At 46.4% G+C, this 23,793-nt stretch overlaps 1 protein-coding gene and 1 long non-coding RNA gene across 2 annotated transcripts; one reads left to right on the forward strand and one right to left on the reverse strand.

Moving 5' to 3' along the window:
* The first annotated feature begins 769 nt into the window (after nt 1–769).
* On the forward strand, nt 770–23,537 carry LOC148216413 (uncharacterized). The gene is made up of 3 exons (XR_015795447.1): nt 770–842; nt 2,416–2,521; nt 22,103–23,537. It is a non-coding gene; the product is annotated as an uncharacterized LOC148216413 (long non-coding RNA).
* Nucleotides 12,564–22,003, reverse strand: LOC103054640 (RIMS-binding protein 2-like). The gene is made up of 2 exons (XM_088136645.1): nt 15,698–22,003; nt 12,564–12,882 (listed from the first exon to the last, which is right to left on the reverse strand). Exon 1 carries the CDS (start codon nt 20,964–20,966, stop codon nt 15,702–15,704), a length of 5,265 nt encoding a protein of 1,754 aa, XP_087992771.1. The 5' UTR covers nt 20,967–22,003; the 3' UTR covers nt 12,564–12,882; nt 15,698–15,701.
* Nucleotides 23,538–23,793: the final 256 nt, after the last annotated feature.

The following is a 23,793-nucleotide window of genomic DNA, read 5'->3' on the forward strand; positions in this document are numbered from 1 at the left end:
TGACAGCTAGCTGGTTTGGCAGGATAATGTTAGGCTCAACAGGACAATGCTGATTAGACGTAACCAACAGGCCTATCTTGGCTACCTTCTATCAGCGATGGTAGGAAAAGGGTCCCGCTGCTACAGATGACAAAGGCGGGTGAAGCGCAGGGCATTGAGGACATCGACTTCTACCGGCTAAGAGAGAACATGCTGATTTATGGCTGAGTGACTTGGAATGAGCTTGTGGCCTGACAGATGGCAAGGCTTCTTCAAACATGCATGCCGAGAGAGAGCAGAAATCCTATCCTGTCCATTTAAGACTGTTAAAGAAAGTGATTTGTACCTTTTTTTTCAGGTGAGACCTCAGCAAGAGATGATGCCGGTTTTTTTTCAAAAAGAGCATTTTAACGCAGCCCCACCACAGCCTGCCTACAAAGTCCTAGAAGCAATCTTGAATTATAAAGAAAGGGAGGAAGTTGCATTTTTCGGCACTCTCCCCAGAAATCCAAAAAGTCTCTTAAGGTAACAGAGAGGGAGCAAGCCTGCACTCCAGTCACCTCAATGCACTGCCCTCCAGAAATGTTAGATCTGTCATCGAAAGCTTCTGGAGGACGTTGTGTTGGGGAAGGCCAAGACAGATACTTGGCTTCCAGCTTTGTGTTATGACATACATTCCTAATTTTATCTCTCTTTCCTGAAGCAGATCCCGCTGCTCTGTGAAGGGAGGGCGGGGGGTGGGGGGGAACCCCAGAGATTCTGGAAGACAATTTGTCATCCAGAGGGACGTCTTCAAGCTGGGCTGACAGAGAAAAATCTACATCTCCACTTGATTAACTGCCTGCCAAGCTACTTTCCCCTGGGTGGGTCAGAGGGCAGCGAAACGGAGCACGGTGGAGGCAACAGTGGTGGGTCTGCTCTCAGAGATGAATATTTTAATCTCCTTTGAAAGTGCTGATTTTTTTTTTTTTAATGTTTCCCCAGCCCATCCAACAGGATTTTTATATTAATGACGGGGCGGTTTCATATGCCGGCTATTCAAAGCGAGCTGCAGCTAGAGAGAGGAAAAGGTCCAATGAGTAGGATTATTTATTAAATGTAGAAGGCTGCCTGGCTTTATCGTGACTCGGGGCCATGTACCGTTTTTGGAGACTCGTCCTCCAAAGGTTTCTTCCTCGCATGGATGCTGTTGGTCAGCGTACCTCGAAGCATTGCTGGAGATCTTTGGGTGGTTGAGGAGAAGCACCGTCTGAGTTGGTCCCAAGTTCTCGGAGCTTGGGGGGACTGCGAAGATTACAGTGGCAGCTTGATCTGGCCAGGCAAGGAGTGGGAATGGTGGTGAAGACAAGTGCCCCAAGGAAGACAGAGGAAAGATTTTTGCCCCCCCAATTAAAAAGACACACCCCAAAACATGTACTTCCCTTCCAAGCGTGGCCAGAATGCTTCGTATGCAGAAATGAATGCGAGGGGCAAAGATTTGATTTGATTTTCAACATCATTGCTCGGGGCTGGAGATCTAGCAAGCTTGAAGTCACGCCTGCAGGATACCTGCCCAAATTTAGAACGTGGTGCCTTTAAAAAGATTACTCATGATTTTGCTTATAAGGTGAAAGAAGAGCCAATGTTCTCCCATGTAAGGAGAGCTGTCCCCTGATTAAATAAACCTTAGACCCATTAATCACATGCACATAATGGACTGGTAAATTTGCATACATTTACATATGATTAAAAACAATAGCTCCGAAAGGGTGGGCCTATTTTTGGATGAAGTCTACGTAACTTTAGAAGAGACGTTTTGTCTCTTTTGAGGAAGAAAAGATAGAAAGCCTTCTCAGCAGGCTAGACAACTTATGTCAAATGCTCCTGTGCAGAAGGAAACTTATCTTTCCTATTAGCTATCCTGGGACATGCAAAGTAGACCATAAGGATCAGCTCTGTAAATTATTGCTCTAGGGCTCAGAAAAAGCTTAAATTCTTCCAAGACAAGAGGGTGATCTAACAGCCAGGGGGGTGGAATGGCATTCAATTTTTTTTTTGAAGCTGCAGCAACCGTGCTTAACTGTGTGGACAACCAGTTAGTGGGGGGCGGGGGATAAATGTTTCCAGCTGTTGCTGAGGTTCCTGTTTCTGAGCAAATTTTTAAGTCTTGGAGAGGGATGGGAAAGAGGTGGGGGGGAGTGCTGTGAAGGAAAAAATCCAAAACACTGTAGGAAAGCAGGAAATGGAAATCCCATCCTTAGCACGTATTTCTGGCTTATGTGTGTGTTAAAGAGTCCACAAATGTAGGGAGGGGATCCTGCATGGGGAGTGGGTGAGTTGCCAAGGCCTACATCTCAAGAGATGACAAAAGGATGGATGGTCTTCAGCAATCATAGGTCTTTCTACACAGTGGCAATTTTGAGAGTTGGCTTACATTAAGCCTTGTTGTATCTTAAGATGACGTGATGTACTGAAGATGGTAATACCAGAAAGGAGACAGAGGAATACAGAACTGAGAGTGGTGTGATGGCAAAGCTGTTGGAAGAGCACCGTGGAGACCCAGGTTTGAGTCCCCCCTTGGCCTCAGAAGCTCCCTCCGGGACTTTGGGTCTGTCCCTCCCTCTCAGTGTGGTCCATGGGGAGGGCTGCACCAGGAGCAGGAAGCGCCCAAGTTCTAGTCCTCCCTTAGGCATGGAAGCTCTCTGGATGATGTGGTGGGCAATCCCTCTCTTTCAGCCAAGTTCTCACACGTAATGTCTTTGGTTTGCTTCGGCTTAGCCACACTAAGAAAACCCAGCCACTGTATTCTGTAAACCACAATTTTGTGCAATGTGTTAATCGAATCAAAGTCTGACACGCCAGTTCTCCCTGAGGGTCAGCTAATCATCTGCTATCTCTTGGCCCGTAAACCTTGCTGAAAGTCACACACTTAGAAGCCCTGTATCAATGACAAAGTGTAGTCGTTCAGAGGTAGAACCCAAGCCATCAGTAACCAATGGAAAGATCAGGAAATCCTCATCAACTTATTGGGAACTGCTCCTCTGGTTAGCATAAAAAATACTGAGTTAGGACTAATAATGTAACGTAGTAATGTAACATAGTCTAAGTCTAAATCTTAGGTTCCCAAGGAAGCAATCTCAGCTTCTTGCAGGCAGAAGTTTTTGGCCTGATTCCTGGAGGGCATATGATCCTTTGAGGAAACTCTCTTTGCAGAAAGTTTGGAATTAGGTGAGCCAGTGTCTGTACAGGGCGCCGTTCTATGACCCCAGATGTTTGAAATAACCTTTAGATCTGCGAGATCCATTTTGGTAAGGAGCAGGGAACTGTTCCCCTTGGAGATCCATGGAAGGGACGTGCCATGCAGCTTGAGAGTATAAGTGATGACGTGCCGTTTATGCAAAGGACTATTTTTAAAACATCAGCACGGAGAGGGGAAAAGTACCGGATAACTCCTCAATGCCTCCACAGCACCCTTTTTTTAACCAAGCGAAAATATAATGGAAATTAAACGGAGGTGGGAACGTTAGGCGGTTGAATGTCTCGGTTGATTAAACGGACCTTTGACAGGCAACCACACCAGCTGTGTTGCTAAGCTCTGCATGCTTCATGCGGCATTTTAAAAGCCAGTGATGGACGAGCCAGCATCTCCCTTTCATGGCCAGCGTAAGGAAGGCGATTTCACCTGATGGGTGTATCTGTGGAGCGTTCTTGCAGGAAATGGCTTTGTTTCAGAATATGTTGCAATGATGTGGGGCTACAGACCGGGGTTTCTCAACCTCACCGACTTTAAGATGTGTGGACATCAATTCTCAGAATTCTGGGAATTGATGTCCACAAATGCTGGCTGGGAATTCTGAGCATTGACGTCCACACATCTTAAAGTTGCTAAGGTTGAGAAACACTGCTATGAACTGCTTAATTATTGGGTGCAGCCAAGGAAAACACAGGATGGCATAGGGGCATCAGCAAACAAGCCATCTGTAGCATCTACAGAATGATACAAAAGAACTAAACATCTACAGGTGTGATGGAATGGTTTGGTGAAGGCCGTGCTTGGGGAGATAAGCATTTCCTTAGCCCCCAGAAAGAGCGTGGGAAGGTGAAGAGGATGAGGCTGGCACCACCCTAAGGAATTCGCGGTGTTTGCTTGCTGGCTTGGGAAGTTTAGATTCAGTCTGGTGAGATTCTGTCTTGTAGGTGAAAGCTAATAATTGCTATAGAACTATATCTGTACTGTCTCGTGGAGTTCTTTGGGCTGAACCTGACAACAGGGAAAATATTACAATGTACGTTGCTCAGGATTCCTTAGAAGCTGCTGTTGAAAACACAAAGGCTGAGTCAAGCATTCTTCAAGGACAGTGCTCCCCCCCAGTACAGAGGACAAATCTTGGAAATGCTTGGTGAGCAGGAGGGCAACTGAAGTCTCTTGTACTGGTTTTTACAATTAAGGATATATTAAGAATTCCAACAAGCTCAGAGCCAAGGTTTCCCATTTGTAATCTGGATCCTGGAGAACCTGAGGAGGACTTGGGATGTTCCCATTTCCTCCCTTCTGTCAGAGGCCATGGGGGGTGAGTTGGAGTGGACTGTGGTTCCAGTGTGGCCCACCCCATGGGAAATGTGGCCATCAGTCACCAAATGCTAATCTGTGGTCCGTGTTGATCAAGATTGGGATTGATCAGACTTGGTGTTGCTCAAAACCAGTTGATGGGAGAACAAAGATAAGGACATTGACAATGGTACAGCATCAGCCATTAAAATCAATTCATTTTAAGTAGCGGTGAGTGGCTGGGGAAAAAAAATAGAAGGGGAGAATGTGTCACCAAATTCTCCTTCACAATGTTTTTATTGTGTTCCATTTTTCATTCTTCACTTTTTTGTACTCTTAAACTTTAATAATTTTTTTAAAAAATCAATTCATTTAAGGCATGGAAATTCCTAAATGGCTGGGGACCATTGGGTTGAAAATCCTCTAACAGACTTTGTCAGATTGTTTGAAGATGGCCCCAGTCTTACTGAACGTTCTTCCATGGAAAGTTCTTCTAGCTCCCCGCTTGACTTTTTAAAGTGAGCTGAGACTCACCATCTGGGTATTTCCTCCTACTTGTACTTGAGGATCCAGTAGACATATATAAGCCGAGGATTTATTTATTTGTCCTGTTTTACTTGCTAGTGACTTCTCTGAGTGGGACTGAATGGTTCATTATGTTTTAGTTGACTGTGTTTGCATTTCAGTGGTTTTATGTGTCTCACTTTGCAAGCTCCTTTGAGAAGACGACTCTGGGAGAAAGTCTTATTCTTGAAATAAGAACATTAAAATAGGAGAAGGAAGAAAAGTAGTAGAGAAAGGAACATGAGTGAATTTTTATGCTCCACCACCATAGCATAACAAAGCTACTTGGTCAGTTAAATACACTGCATTTATATTGTTAACTCCTGTGTATAATAAGTAAAGTAGTATACGATGCCAGGGAATACAGAATTAAGTTTTCAAACAGAGAGCCAGTCTGGTGTTATGGTGAAGGTGCTGGGCTAGGAGAATGGAGACCCAGATTCTAGTTCCCGCTCAGTCATGGAAGCTCATTGGTTGACTTTGAGCCAGTCCCTCCCTCGCAGCCCAAGAGCCAATCAGGTGTAGTGGTGCTGGACTAGAAGCAGGAAGATCCAAATTCTAGTCCCCCCTCAGCCATGGAATCTCCTTGGGGGAACTTTCAAATGGATTAAGGTACAAACAAGCAATGTGTGAACTGCCTTGATTTAGACTGTTAATTCTCTGGAGAATAAGTTCTCTGCACTCTTTACGTATGTCCTAATGACATACAGAATGTCATTAGGACATACATATGACAGAAGGAGATGTGCATCCAGGAATCACAGACCCTGGGTTGGGTAACAGAGCAGAGCAAAAAGAAATGTTCCCCAGCTATAGAGAATTGGAGCACCAAACAGACTATCATGGCTGATTTTGACCCAGAGCATTTTTGCACTTCACTGATCATTTGGCTAATCTAGGCAACGGCTTTAGATGAGTCAGAATTTCCAAAACTTTCCAGAAGCTCTAACTGAGATATATGGACATTCTCAACACAGGAAAGCATCATCACTGGGCAAGAATTGACTGGTAATATATTGGCAAAATATTACAGAGTTCTGGGATAATTTTTATTTTTTTTCAGATCCATCACTAAGCTGGAAGGGCTCTTATAATATTACAGGAATTATTCATTAAACCTTACATATAATCTACCTGCAGCACTGACAACAACAGTTAAGGTTTAAGACCCAACAATGTAGGGTTGTTGGGGTTTTTTTACCCCATCACTGCTTTACAAAGGGCAATTTTACATTGCTGACAATTCCAGTCGTTGCTTGCTTCTGTCCCTTTGTTGAAACGGAACCAGCAATTGAGTTATACTTCTGCTGGTAATCCTGTTTGCTGCAAGGCTTTATATGTTTGACAATAAGAGAATTAATTTAGCTGATAATAATAAGCAGGATGTGAAACAGGATTTGACTTGTCCTGTTAGGCAGAACTGTTGATTTTCACCCATCCTCCAGGCCCAGCCTGTTTGCAACGCTTTGGGATGGAAAAATGTCTCTAGATGTTTCTGTGTCAGAACCCTGGTGTTAAATCTTCTCTGGGGAATGTTAGTTTGAGATGGCTTTCATGGGGCCATATTGAACAATGACATTCTTTGAGGTGGCTTTCCTGACCTCATATTGTATGGAAACTTCTTTGAGGTGGCTTTCATGACCTCATATCATATTGTATGGAGACTTTTTCAAGGTGGCTTTCATGACCTCATATTGTATGGAGACTTCTTCGAGGTGGCTTTCCTGACCTCATATTGTATGGGGACTTCTTCGAGGTGGCTTTCCTGACCTCATATTGTATGGAGACTTCTTCGAGGTGGCTTTCCTGACCTCATATTGTATGGGGACTTCTTCGAGGCGGCTTACATGGTCTCATGGTGTACAATGACAGTCTGAGGTGGCTTTCCTGATCTGGAGCTGAATGGCGACATTCCCTTTCTGTACATCTCAGAGGTCTGAAGTTGGTGTAATTAGTCAGGAAGGAGAAAAGCATGCTTACTATATTGCTGGTTTCCTGTGCTCCTGGCTACTCACAGCAGCCTTGTTTAAAAACAAAAGGCACAAGGATCATGGGAAGCAGAGAGGATCAAGAATCCGCGATGATAAAAATCTGAGGTGTTAAAGCCAGACTGCTTTAATGTGCTGAAACCTGAAAACATGAAGAGGTATGTGCTTTAAGGAAGAGTAGAGAGCCACTGTGCTCCCATGAGGCTAGAAGCATTTCGTCTAAATTATTTTTAAGGCATGCCCAACCTTTGAACCTGCTAATCAGTTACAAAAACCTAGATAAAAAGCACCGCAAACACCTAATTAATAAATAGAAGCAAATAAACCACCCATTGATAATGCTGCTGGCTGGTGACAGCAGCTGTGATTGAATTCAATTGATGGTTTACTTTAAAACTAGATTTTCTGCTTCCTTGGCTGGTGGTGGAGGGGGCCAAGTGGGGTTATGCATGATGATGTCACCAATATAATGACAGCAATTATTGCTATATTAAATCATCATCATCATCATCATCATCATCATCATCATCATCATCATCATCATGGTTTCTATTGGACACCAAAGGCCAACCCTTTAGCTATTGGTGCACATAGTAGAGTAAAAAAATATATTATAGCAAGCAATAGCTGGAACAAAACTTTTAGCAGAGTGTGATGTTACAAGTATTCCTTTATTTTCATGTTTAAGTGTTTAATCATGTTTAAGTGTATTTTTTTTCAAGATGATCTTTGACTAGGCTGTTATGGGTGGGGGCATTAATTCTGTTTTATATGCAGGGAGGACGGAGGAATAAAATCAAACCAAGGGGAGAATAACCTATGATTGCATTAGGAGAGTTAGTTTAGAGAGGAGGCGTGTTGACGCAGATGTTGATGGATGGAGCAGCGGCTAAAGACTGAAAGAGGCTGATTGGTGGCTATGAGAGAATGAAAAAAAGAAACCGAAAGATTGAACTAACAGGACCTGAAATTGTAAACATCTGGATGGTCCTCAGATAATGGCAGAAGTGGCAGGGACTGGTGAGGAAAAAGGGGATCCCTCTCGGGGATGGAGAAAGAAAATGGAGGCTGCCATCTTTGATCAGCTGGCTCCAGAAAGATTGGCAGAAAGATGGATACGGCAGATCTGGTTGGAGCAAACTGGGCCAGAAGGAGGAGACTGCTGCGTGACACTGTGCTGGCAAAACTGGTGGCCAAATGACTTGGAATGAAGCGTGAAGAAATGGAGAGCAGGTAGTTGGAGACAGCATCTCTGGGGTTCCCAGAAGACGTCACTTTTCCTGCCCAGGACAGCACCATTTTACAGCGGTTCTGCTCTTACTCAAGTGGTCAGTTCTAGTTGGAGGAAAGGTGATCGAGCTGGGATTGCCCCAGTGTGGGGTGCTACAGGGCTCCATCCTCTCCCCCATGTTATTTAACATGCATATGAAGGTCACTTGTTGGTTCAGGGTGAGATATCGTACACTCAGCTGTACATCACACCCCAGGACAAGCCAGAGATGTGGCGGAGGTCTTCAGATGATGTCTGAAGGCTGCCAGGCATTGATGGGGAGAAACAAGTTCAGGTTAAACTCTAAGGAGTTGCTGTTAATTTCTAAACATCTTGGCCTCTGGACAGAGCTGCAGTCTCCCTGAAGAAGCACATCCATTATTCGGGGGACCTCCTGGACTTTCAACTCCTCCTGCTTGAAAGGTGGTGAAGGCTGCAGGCAGGGAGGAGGACAGTGATTTATGCCTGCATCGCTGCACATCAAGATGACTGCAACGTGCTCTACGTGGAGCTGATTTTGAAGATGACGTGGAAGCAGCAGCCAGGCAATTGGCAAACACGAATCACGATGGCAGTAAAACAGCTGTTCTTGGGTTGCTGAACAGGTGGGCTTCCAGGCCCAGTTAAAAGCGCTGGTCGTAAAGCCATGTACGGTGTGGGACTGGGTTGCTGTAGGGGCCCCTTATCCAAAATAATTCTGCCTGTGTATCAGATCATCAAGAGAGGGCCTGCTTAGGGAGCAGAAACCATGCAGAGAGGGGGAGGCACACATCCAAAGGCACCGGGCCCCACGTTCTTTGGAATATACCGCCCTGGGAGATCCGCTTGCCTCCCTCTGGCTTTTAGGAAGCGCCTTAACACCCTCCTTTTAAACAGGCCCTTGACAGTCCTGAGTCTAGCAAGGAAAGAGGGTGCAGTGTTATTGCTAATGTTTACTGGCCTTTGATTTTACTCAGAGGTTGGTCAACCACACAGCTGCCAGAGATGTTCGATCGGAGCAGCACAGAGGAGGAGAGGCTATTTCAGAGGAAACGAAGGGGGAGTATCCTGGGGAAAAAGCTTTCTTGGTGTGAAAACCGGGTGACCTCCGAAAGTGATCCTGGAGATAATGCCGCAGCTTGAGAGAGCTGCTCTTTACCAGCGTGAAAATATGGCCGTTTTCCCAAACGTTTTTGCGTCGGACGCAATTACCCTGGAGAGCCAGAAGATGTCACAATTGTTGTGGCAAACGCTGATCAACTGGAAGTCAGCGAGCCAGCCAGGATATACAGATGCACCAGAACAGGCAAATCGCACGCCAGAAAGAACAATTTGTTCCAAAACGTTTTCCTCCCAAACAGGGTCATCTATAAATTCTGGGATTTCCTGTGTTCTGAGCGGCTCGCCTCAGACAGCGACGGCGGTCTGTCTCCAAGACCATCTCAAGCACCCGCTTTGAGCCAAACGTGGCTGTCGGCCGCCTTCAGAGATCCCCAAAGCCACCAAGCCCACCTCCTGGGGGTTCACAGGAGATCTTATAACACACAAACACACACCGCTCCCAGTTGGCTCAAAGCCAGGGTTTCTCTCCCTCTAGCTAGTGAGATCATTGGTTTTCTGTGGCTTTCTACGTTGCTGCATGAAGCAAATGTTGGACAGAAACACCTGGTCGCCTAAAATTCGAGCGCACATTCCTAGCTTCTCTAGGGAATGCATGTATCCCAGTAGGAACTTGGAATTTATTCGAGAACTATCATATTGAAAGAGGGGCTGATGTTTTCTTAACCTTCACTTGCTGAACTACTACAATCAGGATCCAAACTCTGGGCTTTCTTTAGACTTTGCACGGGCTGTATATTTTGGTCATGCCTACTGGACAGATATAAAAGGCCATAAAAGTGACCTTGGAGACACTAGGTAGAAACAAAAGCATGCTTTAAGCCTGGGAAACTGAAAGTGTGAAAAGGAAGGTCAGACTAGTTCTACCCTATTCACTAGAGCAGTGTTTCTCAGCCTTGGCCGCTTTAAGATGTCTGGACTTCAACTCCCAGAATTCCTGGCTGGGGAATTCTGGGAGTTGAAGTCCAGACATCTTAAAGCGGCCAAGGCTGAGAAACATTGCACTGGAATATAAGAGGGAGGGAACGGAAAACTCAGGCTTTTAAGATCCTGTTGGAATGCCTGTATCAATAAAATTTGTTCCCATCAAACCTGCAGGGTTGGTGTTTTGACCTGACCTACCTCAAAGGGCTGACACCAAGCGTTCTCAAGTCACCAGGAGTTCTTCCTTTCTGGAGAGCATCTCAACTACAACCAACCGTTAGCCCAAAATTGCAGTGCTGAGAGGCAACGTGAATAGATGTCATGCTGATTATCGGGGGGGGGGGGGCACTGGGAATCCATGCATCTTGGAGTGGGGAACAGTCTACATCATCAAGTGGAAGCTATTTGGCCCTGTTCATTGGCCAGAGAAGAGCAGCTGCAGAAGGAACTGCTGCCTGAATGGAGACCTCCCTCAGCTGGTGAGGAACCTTGGCTTGAAGAACATCTTTCCTCATTCTCTCTGTTCCATGACTATTAGACCTGTGGGCAGTGTGTGTGTGTATACATACAAATATGCACACACAAGCATTACCTGCATACAATGATCAGGGAAGGGGGGATGCTGTAGGACAGCTTTCAGGTAAATTTGGCCACCTTAGGATGACCAGGTGGTGAAGTTGGCCATTGTACAGGAGATTATCTTCTTCTACTTTTCCTTGTGTCTATATGTATGTGAATTCTCTAAATTCAGGGTCATCTTCCTTTCAGGTAAACATTTTTATTTTTACCTGTGCACGTCAGCTGTTTACTTGGAAATCCCGTTAACACCTCTGGAAGGGTTTAGAAAGCCACAGAAACCTATTTGCAGAGGAATCTTCTCACAATGGCTGGGTCGAAGCAATATGGTTGTAAACACCCATACACCATTAAAGGTCCTCTTAGTGGTAGGCTTAATGGAGGAATCTGGCTGGAGATAGTGGAGAATGGGAGGTTGTATCAGATGAAATTCTGGCCCGACCTAGAAGCCCATACGATGCAGAGGGCTTATCCAGAAATGCCTGGTAAGAATTAAGCCTACACAAAAGTGAGCTGTAGGGCCATTACAGGTGTCAGAGTCTGTATCCCCCTGAGTGTGAGATAACAGTGTACTTGCACAACGGCTTAGCTTCCTTGTTCTATTTTCTCTATAATCAAGTACATTTACTTTTCAGCAAAGGGTAAAATGAACTATGCTTAGTATTCCAGTATTTCATTAATTTCAAGGGGGACCCAACGGCATGGTTGATCGTTGCCCATTATTTAGGAACAATAGCAGAGAATAGGGTTTAGGTTAAAAATGGGAAGCTTGCAATGCCTCAGAGACGTAGACAGAAAAGAATACCTTAGATTAAAAAAAAAAAAAGAAGGCATACGATGGCTGGTGTGGGTCTTCCGGGCTGTGTGGCCGTGGTCTTGAAGTTTTGTTTTGTTTCCTAACGTTTCGCCAGCACCTGTGACCGGCATCTTCAGAGTGCAGGAGCACAGAAGGAGCAGTTCTCTCTGTGCCCAGGGTGATGTGACCCTTTTGTGGGTATTTATAGAGATCTGAGGGGGGGGGGAAGGGGGGGATTGGGGGTGTGTGGGTGGGGTTGGGTTACTGAGTGGCTGCTTGTTTTGGTGTCAGAATCTGTGTGTATCTTCCTGGGGATTAGGCAGGGTTTTTTCTTCTATTGAATTGTTAACGAGGGGCTGCTGGGGGTGATTAGCAAGTTCATTGTGTGAACTGTTCACATGTCCTGGTGGTTGAGCTGAGTTTGTTGACCTTTTGCAGGCTGTATTTTTCAGGATTGGTAGCCAGGCTTTGTTGATTTTTAGACTCTCCTCTCTTTTATTGAAACTGTGCTGGTGTTTGTGAATCTCAATGGCTTCCTAGTATAGCCTGGTATAGTGACTGTTGGTGTTGTCCAAAAAACCCTGCCTAATCCCCAGGAAGATACACACAGATGCTGACACCAAAACAAGCAGCCACTCAGTAACCCAACCCCACCCACACACCCCCAATCTCCCCCCCTTCCCCCCCCCCCGATCTCTATAAATACCCACAGAAGGGTCACTTCACCCTGGGCACAGAGAGAACTGCTCCTGTCTGTGCTCCTGCACTCTGAAGATGCCAGTCACAGGTGCTGGCGAAACGTTAGGAAACAAAACTTCAAGACCACGGCCACACAGCCCGGAAGACCCACACCAGCCATCGTATGCCGGCCGTGAAAGCCTTCGACAATACAAGGCATTTTATATTCGTTCATAAATAAATCCATGTGGCCCACTGTAATGGACAGTATTGTAGTGCAAAAACGACAGTATTTTTGCCCACCAAAATAACATGGAAGAGTCACTGGAATTTGATAAGGAGATATAAACTTTAACAATATTTTAATAAATAAGGTGTTTTAGTACAAATATTATGAAATATATATTTAAAATGCAGCATCCAAACCTTTTTAATATGGCTTCTATTCCAGCAGCAGATTCCACAGTCTGGTAGGTAGATCCTAAATTGCACAAAAAGGAGAAGAATTAGATAGGGAAGCATCTACTTAATTAGCACATAAATAAATAACATAGAACTATTCTATCCCTTTGAATAAACAATGCAAAAAAGGAACACAAGCATTTTGCTTTAATGCCAACCAAAACTAAGATGCACCTTGTCTGGAATTCACCATTAACAATCACCACTCATGCATTATTATAAATTCAGAGAAAACTTCTTGTTGGAAGAAAAGATCATTGCATCAGGAATTTATTGGCAAATATAAATTGGTACTCCCTGAAGCAAACAGTATATGGAAACAAATAGTGTAAATCACATTCCCCCACAACTCAAATGTGAAAAATGTTTCTTTGATGGCCTTTAGCACCAATGTGTATTTTCCAAGCAATTATCTCCTTCATTTAATATCTCATCCTTATTTTTAAAAGTTTCTAGAGGGTAAAATCTTAAATCAAAGTTCTGGAGATAAAAACACAAGGGCTATGAGGAAGTAGTGGATACTTTCTACAAAAGTTTCATGAACTTCAAAAGTAACAAGTCCTTGGAAAGCGAAACATTCGGCTTTGAAAGCTAAACCTTTTAATCTGAAATTAGAAAGCGAAAGGAAGCAATAAAATGAAACGTTACATTGTTAAGCAGCGGTGTTTCCTAAATGTTTTTTATATGTAGATACAATAAGAAACACTCTTCCCTTGGCTAGGAAAAAAACTTCAGAAATCGACAGAGAGGTGTGTAGAGAGCCACACATATTGCAAAATTGCGTCTGTCCTTTTGGGTTTTTTTTTTTTTCAAAAGGCCTGCAGAGGATTTTACTAGAGTTGCATGGCAGGTCAGATCTGCTCTCTCCACGGGCACAACTCCCCTCTGTAGACTTACAAAGTTGGCAGAGATGCATTTCTTCCCGTCGCCCCCTAAAATAAACATACTACCAAGAGTCGACAATTCCGTGTTAGTCTGGAAACTTTCCCATGGAAAGCGTGTCTTCGACAAGTCATCGTTTGAGCACTGAAATCATTATAGGTAGACCCCCCCCAGGAAAGAATCATCTCCCCCAGGACCAACCCTCAAAAAAGGAGGCTGTAACGTCTGGCTGGATTGTTTGACTAGGCAGTGTTTATTCTAGACCTTATTATTCTTAATGGCTCGTAAAAGGTGATCTCAGGGCAGAGAATTTGTGGGGAGGGGGGGCCAGCCGGATTGATTCCTCTCTGGCCTCTCAAAAGTTGGTGGATTCAACAGGCTCTCAGTGGGGCCAAAACCACTTCTCCCCATTCTCTATTTTTATGCCAAAGACTGTGTGATATACTCAGCAAAAAAGGCTTTGCTCTCTTAATATAACTGAGCTTCTCTTAATATAGCTGAGCCATAGAATAAATGGCCCATTAGCTCAACAAATAAGGGGGAGAAAATCCTGGATGCTATGCTCTTTCTCTAGCTTTGTTCTCAGATTTGCTCAGCTGATTTGGCAGGGACTGGCGCATCCATGGCAAAATCTTTTTTATCCAATTTTTTTTTCTTGTAGAGCTTGTTAAACATGTCTTAATCCAAATCTTGGGTTCATGAAGACAGCGTTTGAGCTGAAAAGACCCACAGACCCATTTATTTTCTGGATTTGCTTTCTCTGCCTGCATTGGCTCCAAACATGAAAGTTATAAAACTCTTCTGAACATTAAAAAATTAAGGAGGAAGTGTGACACAGTCCTGCTGTTCCTGCTAAATTCACACACACACACACACACACACACACACACAATTTTTGCCAATTAGTTAGCAGATTCTCTTTAAATTTCTGCAGAGTTTTGGGGAAATGATTTCCAAAAATATTTTGCAAATGAGTTTTGATGGTAGAGTTGATGAGATGGAGAAACTCAGTGACTGGTGTTTCTCCCCATTCAGCTTTTGTGTTATTTTAGGTTTCTGCAACAGCAAAACACGTATCATGCAAAAGGACTGGAACTGAGTTGAACTTGTAGCTTCTTGAGTTATGGGGATCAGAGTTCCATGCTCTGTGATGCTATTGGGGTTCCACAAGACACCTCTTTTGCAAAACCTCCCTCTTCGTGGGGTAGATGTTGCGGAAACTATAATATAATGGGCTGCTATTCATCTGGTAGGGATTGGTGAGCTCTGCTGGTTTGTTTTAATTACTGTGTAGTAATTAACAAGTATCTCTCGTTGCTAAATGTTGAGTCTATTATTGGCCATTTACTGGGCTGAAAATTTTTTTTAGAGTTTTATCATGCAGTTTTGCATTGTAATTTTAGTTGTATGCTGGTTCTTGATGGTAAGTAACACCTTCCTCTGAAATCCTGACTCTGCTCAGTGCTGGGCAATAAATATTCCTATTTTCAAAACTCTCCAACAGTCCTTATGTATTAGTTCAACTGATGTCAATAGAATATACATGAATTCACACGCTCAGTCTTTCTGGGCAAGGCTCTCTTAGAACTAACAGAATAATTTGTAAATACCTTCTAAATGCTGGCTCTTATCACTGAAATATAGAATTACTGTGTCCAAGTGTTTAATTGCCTATAGCTCACTTTCCTTCCCGTTTAACACTTTTAAAACACTAATCTTTTTTTTTTTAATTCCAAGGGAAGAGCTTTCAGAAGACTGAATTATACAATGCCTTTTAATTAGAATAGAAATCCATTCTAATCTGAGCCTGTGTAATAATGTCTCCAGTTCTACATGAAAGCTATTTTTTTCACATCTAGGTTCAAGACTTTCCATTATTTGGCAATTCTGTAGCTATTCAGTTTTACTATCTCCTCACTGAGCTCTGTATAATCCTATCTATAGTCACTAACCTGTTCACAGGTTTTCATCCTTAATATAACTTTTCTTTAACAGCTGTTCTTTGACTTCTTCGCTCTCAATGTAGATTTCAGATACCATATTGCATGGAATGTACCCTTCCTTTCCTTCACATTCAGCTCTGTAAAAACCATCAGGGTCCTTGTCACCAATCACCTTCAGGATCTGTCCCTTTTTAAAGGGTAGCTCTTCTTCCACACCATCAGAATTAGGGGACATGGTTACGGGATCATAGTCAAAAAGAGCCACAAATAATCTCACTGGACCATCACTAACTTGAACACCTACATTAAAGCTTCTCTGAGGACCTGAATTAAGCACTGAAGAGGTCTTTGTTTGCTCAGCTCCCAAATTAATAACAGCAATTCTGTCATTTGCCAAATCTACAGGAGATGTTGGCCTTGAATGGGATCTTGGATTCTCTTGGCCAGAAATGTTCCTTCTGTGCTCTTGGCTGTTTTCTTCCTGCACATCTGAAAGATCAGACTTATGATTGGGATCACCAGGTTGGATCTCTTGACCTTCTGTTTTTGAGATTTGCCGCTCTTCTCTTTTAGCTTGTGACCCACTTAAGTTAGAGAGTCCCTTACAAAACTGTTTCATTTCCTTCGTGTGATTTTTCTCCAAATAACTACAGGGCAGAAGGCAGAAATTGTATGTGCCGACATTTCTGTAACTGTAATTCTTCAATTCAAACTGAACGGAGGACTCCGGTTTCAAGCAGCTTGAATCAGAAGAGTCAAACTTTTGTTGACGAGATGATACTTCTGGAATCATACCGGTATAATGGGTCATCGTATACATCTTGATATTGCGGTCGGCCGGGTGAATTCTAGACACAACTTTTTCAGCGACAGAATATTTTTCTAACTTTTTTTTGCTGAGAAGACTCAGTTGAGTTTCTCTAGGCAATGCTTTTAATGCTGTTGGTGTGGAACTGGCAGACCCTTCACACTTTAGCAGAGGACAAACTTTTGAAGATGGTTTCCCAACAGAGGAATCTGGACTGGAACCGTCCCTATTTTCATTCAGCGCATTGGGAGAAGATGTCAGTCTTGAAGTGGGCAAGTGATTCTGAAAACTATTCAGGGGTGCAGAGGCTGACTCTCTGCAGCTAGAAGTGAAGTGAATGATGAAATTGGTATCAGCATTGGTCATGGATTTATGGGACAAAATGGAGGGAGTGTCATTGTTTTGTGTAGAGAGACACCCATCTTCAGACTCCACACGTTCTTGGAAATTCAACTCAGGGACCTGGTTGGAAGCCGCAGACTTTGACAATAAAGGAAGAGCTTTCAGCAGGATGGGTGGAATTAAAGCTGGGACAGAATCCTCAGATTCTCCAACGGGAGACAATGTTCTCACTGAAACCTTCCAAGATCCATCAAACAGACCTAACTGAGATGCTGCTAACGACACACTTCCGGCAGTCGCTGACATGACTTCTGTGACTTTCTGCCCGTTGATATAAATAGCGTAGCCAGTCACTTTGACTCCGTTAGATGAGCCAACTGCATCAATTGTTACTGGTAGCCAGCTCACAACAAAAAACTCTTCAGAAGAACTAGGTTGCACTTGGACATCAAGAGGAGCCTCAGGTGGTCCTGCTGAGGGAGTCGTAAAAGTAATTGCTGTTGATTTCTGCTCCAAATTCTCTTGAGGAAAAAGGAGTGTTTCATGCAGGACTTGTGTTTCTACTCTTATAAAGTACTGGCTGCTGGGTGTAAGGTTTTGGAAAATATACCGGTAGACTCCTGCCTTAGTTACATCATGTTCCTTCTCATTAAGGTACACAACGTGGGTGTAGTTACTGTTGCTTGGCAACCAGGTGATTTCTGCTGATGTTGCAGTGATGCTGTGAAGTTTTAGGAGGGTTGGTGCAATGATAGCATCTGTCCCAACAAGAAAAGTGCATTGCCTGCTATCGGAGTTTCCTACATCCGTCACACTTTGTACTGAAATCCGGTAAGAATGCAGTTTTAAATCCAGATTCTCAATCATCGCTTTCATCTGACAACCGTGCTTCACGTTCTGAAGTAAATCTGCGTTGACGTAAATGTTATAGCTATGGATTTTCCTGCAGTGACTTCGCATACTTGGTGGATCCCAACCTATGATGATGGATGTTGAGAACTGTTCGATAAGAGTCAGATTCTTGGGATAAGGAACTACTCTTGGATTATCCCATAACCCTTTCTTCAGTCTGATAGACAGGGGATGAACACACAGATCTTCATCAGAGCTGTCATTCCTCTCTTCACTACTAGCGCTACGGCCAGAAAATCCTCTTTCATGGTTTGAGTTGTAGCAAATATCACTCGGTTCTGATGGAACAAAGCTCATCAGATCGTTAGCTGAAACTTCTTCCACCAAGTTTGAAGGGATCAGCCCTCTCCTGCCATCCATCAGTTCTCCTTCGTAGAAGCCATCTGCATCCATTTCGCCATAGATATAGACATATTCTCCAGCTGTGAGGGGCAGTTCAACCTCTGGGTTCTTGTTTGGTCCTTTAAAAGGGTCATAACTATATCGTACTAAAAAGACGTGAAGGTTGGAAGGACCCTGATTTTCTACCTGAAAATTTAGAGGAACCGCATTTGTGTCTAGTTCTTCGTCTACATCTTCCTCACTAGGGCACAGTTTCAAGATTTTCTGCATCGGTGGAGGTCCAGATGGGGAGTCAAGCAGAGATTCTAGTTTTCCCCTCTTTCTCTGCAGGCCAGCCAAATTTAGGGAAATGCAATTTTCATCGCTGCCGTTTGGATTGCAGCGGAAGCCGGGCTGGGTATCTTGCTCCCATTTTCTGGAAGCCACTATTGCTTTGGAGTGGCTTGTGGCGTGCGGTAAAAGTGACTCCAAGAGTCCAGTTTCTTTGATTTGCAGTTGATCAAATTCCTGCGACAAAAGGTTGAACTGCTCAGTCTGACTGCGATACTGATTCTCTAACTCTCTCACCTGAACTTCAAGGATCTGGATGGCTTCTTCGTGTTCTCTTCTTATTCCTGTCTGCATTTGCTGTAGATGTTTTATTTCCTCTTCCTTCTTTTGCAGGACCAGCAATGTCTCCTCATGCTCAGATTCCAACTGACGCTGTTTTTCTCCAACCTCCTTCATGTTCTGAAGTACTTGTTCCAAATTCTCCACTTTGCTCTCCAGACTTTTACTCCACCGAACAGCAGAACTGTGATCTTCAATGGCCTGAATTAATTTCAGCCTTATCTCAGCATTTTCCTCTTTGATCTTGTTGGTTCCCTTGTTATTCTCATGGAGTTCCACATTCTCCTGAGCGATTCTGGTATTTTCGCTCAGCACTTGCTTCAGCTGCCGTTCCAAGTCATCACTTGTCTTCTTCTTCTCCTCCACTTCACGTTGAAGGATTTCACATTGCTGGAGCTTTTTAGCCAGCTGTTTTTTCAAAACCTGCAAGGGAGGGTCACCATCATGGTCAACATCAGTTTCTGGATGGTGGTTTTCAGTGTCCTCAGCCCTGTTTCCCACGGTCTGGGCTTCCGATTCGACGTCTTTGACCAACGGGTTCAATGCTTCTGGAGTCTCTTTTGGGGAAGGCAATTTCTTGGGGCCTCCATCTGGAGAGGGAGATGTTTCCTGGGTAGCAGCTTCTGGAGAAACTGCATCTGTGTTGACTTTGGAGGGCTGGAAGGATTCACTCAGGTTCTTCAGCATAAGCTGCCTTTGCAACCGGAGGACTTCCCTCTGTGACTCCCTCAGCAAGCTGTCCAAAGAGACGTTCTCTTGACCTGCAGAAAGTCTGCTCTGAAGCTTCCAACACTCCTTCTGCAGGGCTTGCAGCTGTGGATCCTTGGTCCCCAGGACCCTGGCTTGTTCACTCAGCTGCTTCCCCAGCTGCCGAGCCAGCACGGTCTTACCCGGGTCTACGTCTGAGCCACTCCAAGCTAAGGGGACAGAGGTCCCGCCAACTTTGAAACTCGATTCGCGAAGCTTCTGGGCCCCTTCCTCCAGCCGCTTGGCGATGCCGGCCAGCTGGCTGTGTTTCCGCTTCAGCCGCTTCACCTTCTCCTGCATCTCTGAGAAGCTGTTGTTCCTCAGCAGGACGTTCTCGTCCTTGAGCCGAGTGCAACGCTGCTCCAGGTCAGCCAAGGCCTTCACCAGGTCCGTGTTCTGCATCACCAGTTGCTGATAGCGGCTCCCCGTCAGCCAGCCGGGCTGCAGGCGCTGCTGCTGCTGCTGCTTCTCTGCTTCTGAGGCAGCAGCTTCTTCCCCAGGAGTGCGAGGGCCCCCCTGGCCCTTGTCTGCAGGCGCCTCTGGCTGGGCTCCGTCTTCCACGGTCTCCGAGGGCCCCGGGGACGAGGTGGAGGGGGGCTGCTGCTTGCCCAGGCTGGCCTCCTGGGGGCCCCCCCGGGCTTCCGAGCAGGGCTGGCTGGGGCTGGGGCCGGGCGGCCGGGCGGGCTTCCAGGGGCCGTGCAGGGAGCGGGCCCTGCGGGCGGCCCTGTCTAACTGGGAGGAGAGGCTTTCCAAGGAGCGAGGCCGGCGCTTGTCCGGCTTGGGGCAGCTGCCGAGGCCCGCGGGGGCGGCGGGCGGCGGGCGGGCGCGGGGCGGGCCGGGGGGCGGCGGGGGCTCGCCCTCGAAGCGCTCGAGGATGTACTTGAGGAAGAGGCTCCGCTCCAGCTCCAGCTCGGCCTTGAGGTGGCGGATGCGCGCCGCCTGCTCGCCGTCCACTTCCCAGCGCAGCTTGCCCAGCACCTCCTGCAGCTTGGCGCGGCCCTCGCCGCTCAGCCCGGCCGCGGCCGCGGCCCCGGCCCGCCCGCCGCGGCTGACCAGCTCCTCGGCCAGCTGGCGCTGCAGGTCGCGCGCCTGGCGCATGGCGGCGTCGCGCTCGCGCTGCAGCAGCTCCTGCGCCTCGCGCAGCTCCGCCTCCTTCCAGCGCAGCAGCTGCCGGATCTCGGCCTCGCGCTGCCGCCGCCCGTCCTCGCGCAGCTGGTGCAGCTCCCGCGCGCGCTGCTGCTCCCACTTGGAGCGCAGCTGGTCGGCCAGCAGCTGCCGCTCGCGCTCGGCCGCCTCGCGCAGCTCGCGCGCCTCCAGCCCGAAGCGCCGCCGCGCCTCCTGCGAGCGCAGCCGCTCGCCCTCCAGCTCCGCCCGCAGCGCCTCCAGCTCCCGCCGGTGGTCCTCGTGCGCGGGCGGCGGCGGCGGCGGTGGCGGGGCGGCCCCGGCCGGCGCGGCTTGGCGGGAGGGCAGGCGGGGGGCGCCCGCAGGCGCGGCCCCCGGGGGCCCCTCTTTGCTCATGGCGCGGGAGGGAGCGCAGCCGGCGGTGCGCGCGCGCCCGGCGGGGTAACGGCTGCCAACCGGCGCCGGCGCGCGCGGAACGGCCGGGCCGCTCCGTTCGGCGCCGCTCCCCGCCCGACCCTGGGCATTGTGGCGTCAGCAGCGCGGGCGGGACTCGGGGGCGAGTCCCCACGACCTCGGTCCCCAGGTCGTGTTACTCGGGGGTGAGGTTCGGGGGGGCGTGTAGTGCGGGCTTCCGCGGGTGGCGGGGACCCGGGTGGCGGGTGAATCCCGTAAGGCAGGTGGGGTGAGCCTCGCCGGTGGGGTTAGCTTCAGCTCCGGGGTATTGTATTACGTGAGACGGTTAAGCCTGGTGAGTGAGTTGGGGGTGGATAGATGACCGTGGCTGAACCTCCAACGAGTTCATCCCGTTTTTTAAAGATTTTTTTATCCCATTTCATTATTTTTATAAACAACTCTCTATATTTTTATAAATAGCAGCAGCGAACGCACCTCATAGTCCTTCCTCCTCCTGTTTTCCCCACAACAGCAACCCTGTGAGGTGGGCTGGGCTGAGAGAGAGGGACTGGCCCCAAGTCACCCAGCCGGCTTTCCTGCCTCAGGCAGGACTAGAACTCAGTCTCCTACCTTCTCGCCTGGGGCCTTCACCACTCGACCAACCTGGCTCTCTGATTTTCATCTGGCTGTGCAAATCGGGTCTGATTCAGGTCCTTGATCTGCTTAGGAAAATCACTTTGGACTGTGTGTGTGTCATGCGGGAAGCGAGGGGGTTAGCACTGTGCAGAAGCCTGCTGAATCCATTTCAGTCCAGGGCCAGAGTTTGAATCCGTGTGAGGTCTGACTTTCCATGCTGATCCTGGAGTCAACCCTTGTGGGTCATCCACATTCGGTGCATTGTGCCAGCCCAGAAAACTCGAGTTGGCTCTGTAAAGTATGACTCTGTTAACGGTGGCTAAGCGTGTGAAGAGAGCCACCAGGACTATCCTATTGTAAGGTGTGCTGCCTATGGGTTGGAGAGACCACGCAGCCTTCACAACAACGGCATAAACTGATTTAATAAATAAATATGGTTAACTTCCTTTTATTCTCTGTTTTATTTTGCTTTATCTATTTTTAATGTATTTTACTCTTTTTAGCTTTGTTGTACACCGCCCAGAGTCACCTGTGGTGAGATGGGAAAGTCCCCGCTATTTGGAAACCATGCGCTCTGCTGGTTAGAGGAAACCTAGCAGAAGGATTTTGCAGAGTTTCTGGAGCAGCAGCTGGATTGAAAGTGGATTGGCTCAGTTTGCAAAAACCTCCAGAGGCCTCCTTAGGGTCCTGGGGACACCCCTCCTCCCTGCAGGGATCTAGGTCAGATCTGAATTGTCCCAATATTGCTGCAACCTTTCATCTCAATGCACGCAAAAAATTGCTTCTCAGAATGTCTTGGTTAGCCATTCTCTGCACCCCCGGTTCTCCGCTTTTTGTCTCTAGCTCACATTTTATGGGCCAGCAACTTTCTAGCTCTCTTAAATGCTTTGCCTTCTTCATGAACTCGGTTCCTGTTGTGGATAATGATCAACATCTGGAACTGAAATAAAGGCATTGGATGAGACGAACTCTCCGGTTCATGCAGAGAGGGGAGAGACACCGCAGCCGAGAATAACCTGCGGATTCTGGCTGGCACAATCTCTCCGGATCAAAGGGAGATCATGAGATAAATCTGGAGAATTCGGAGATGGTGACTCAAGGCTATGCGCTAAAACTACACGCAACCCCGGTTGCTGTGCGATCAGATTAATCTTCCCACGCTGTCGCCTCTCAGATGGGTTGGATCAAGACCATTGGCCATGCTGCTTGACGTAAAGTCTGCCACATCTGGAAAGCACCAGGTTGGCCAACTACAGCAGCCCCATTAGAAGATGTTGGCATCCTAACCCACCTTACTCATTTCAGCTTTTCAGTTGAAGAATATTAAATATAATATTACATGTTAAAATTAAATATTAAAAATATCCAAATGGAGCAGACCACCTTGCCTCTGAAGATGCCAGTCACAGTTGCCAGCGAAACATCAGGGAATCTGTTGTGTAGACCACGGTCACTAACCCTGAAGTCCAACATTGCCCGATATCAAAGTGGTTTACACTGATCGGTTTATAATTAAATAAAACCCTAAGTAAGGGTATCTGGGAAACCAGGAGGTAGGGAAATTGAGGGAAGTCCTGGCAGTGGAGAAGTTCATAATTTTCCACAAAAACACTGCAAGGTGGGGGCCCTAAGTCTGTAGGAAGTTTATTTCACAGCCAATGTCTGCCTTGGTGCCCCAGCTAAGTAAATATCAACCAGTCACTGTGGTGTCTTCTCCAGAAGATAAAGACCAGATAATTCAAACATGGAGGCAGGGCATTCCTCAAATTCCAATGAAATGGCTGAGGCCACAGGGCCTGCCCAGGGCCAGATTAAGGCCAACTGATGCCCTAAGTACAGCCCAACAGTGGTGCCCTTGGCCCTTCCATCGCTTAGCTGACAAGACCTTCAGACGCAATAAATGCTGAAGGGGAAATAAGAGATTAAAATGGCAGTTTTCTTCCAGGCCTTACCCTGCAACTATATTAAATATATACATTATGTATGTATGTATGTATGTATTTAAACGAAATAGCAATAAGTCACATAAGCACATTATTTACTTACCACTAGGGCTACAGAAAAACTTTCTATACCTTTTAATGCTTTTTTAAAAATAAAAATTGTTATACAGTTGTTTTTTAACAGTGTGGATTAGAATTGAACACGGCAGATGAAGACGATTACAAAAAAAATCAGCTTAATCTGAGTGTGA

Source organism: Python bivittatus, unplaced genomic scaffold (genome assembly GCF_059951505.1).
Source record: "Python bivittatus isolate LINGU-HERP-01145 unplaced genomic scaffold, Pbiv_v1 ctg000110_np1212, whole genome shotgun sequence".
Lineage (NCBI taxonomy): Eukaryota > Metazoa > Chordata > Lepidosauria > Squamata > Pythonidae > Python > Python bivittatus.

What these genes read in the sequence shown, in the direction of transcription:
- LOC103054640 (XM_088136645.1), bottom strand. Translation starts at nt 20,966, where the DNA reads ATGAGCAAAGAGGGGCCCCCGGGGGCCGCGCCTGCGGGCGCCCCCCGC.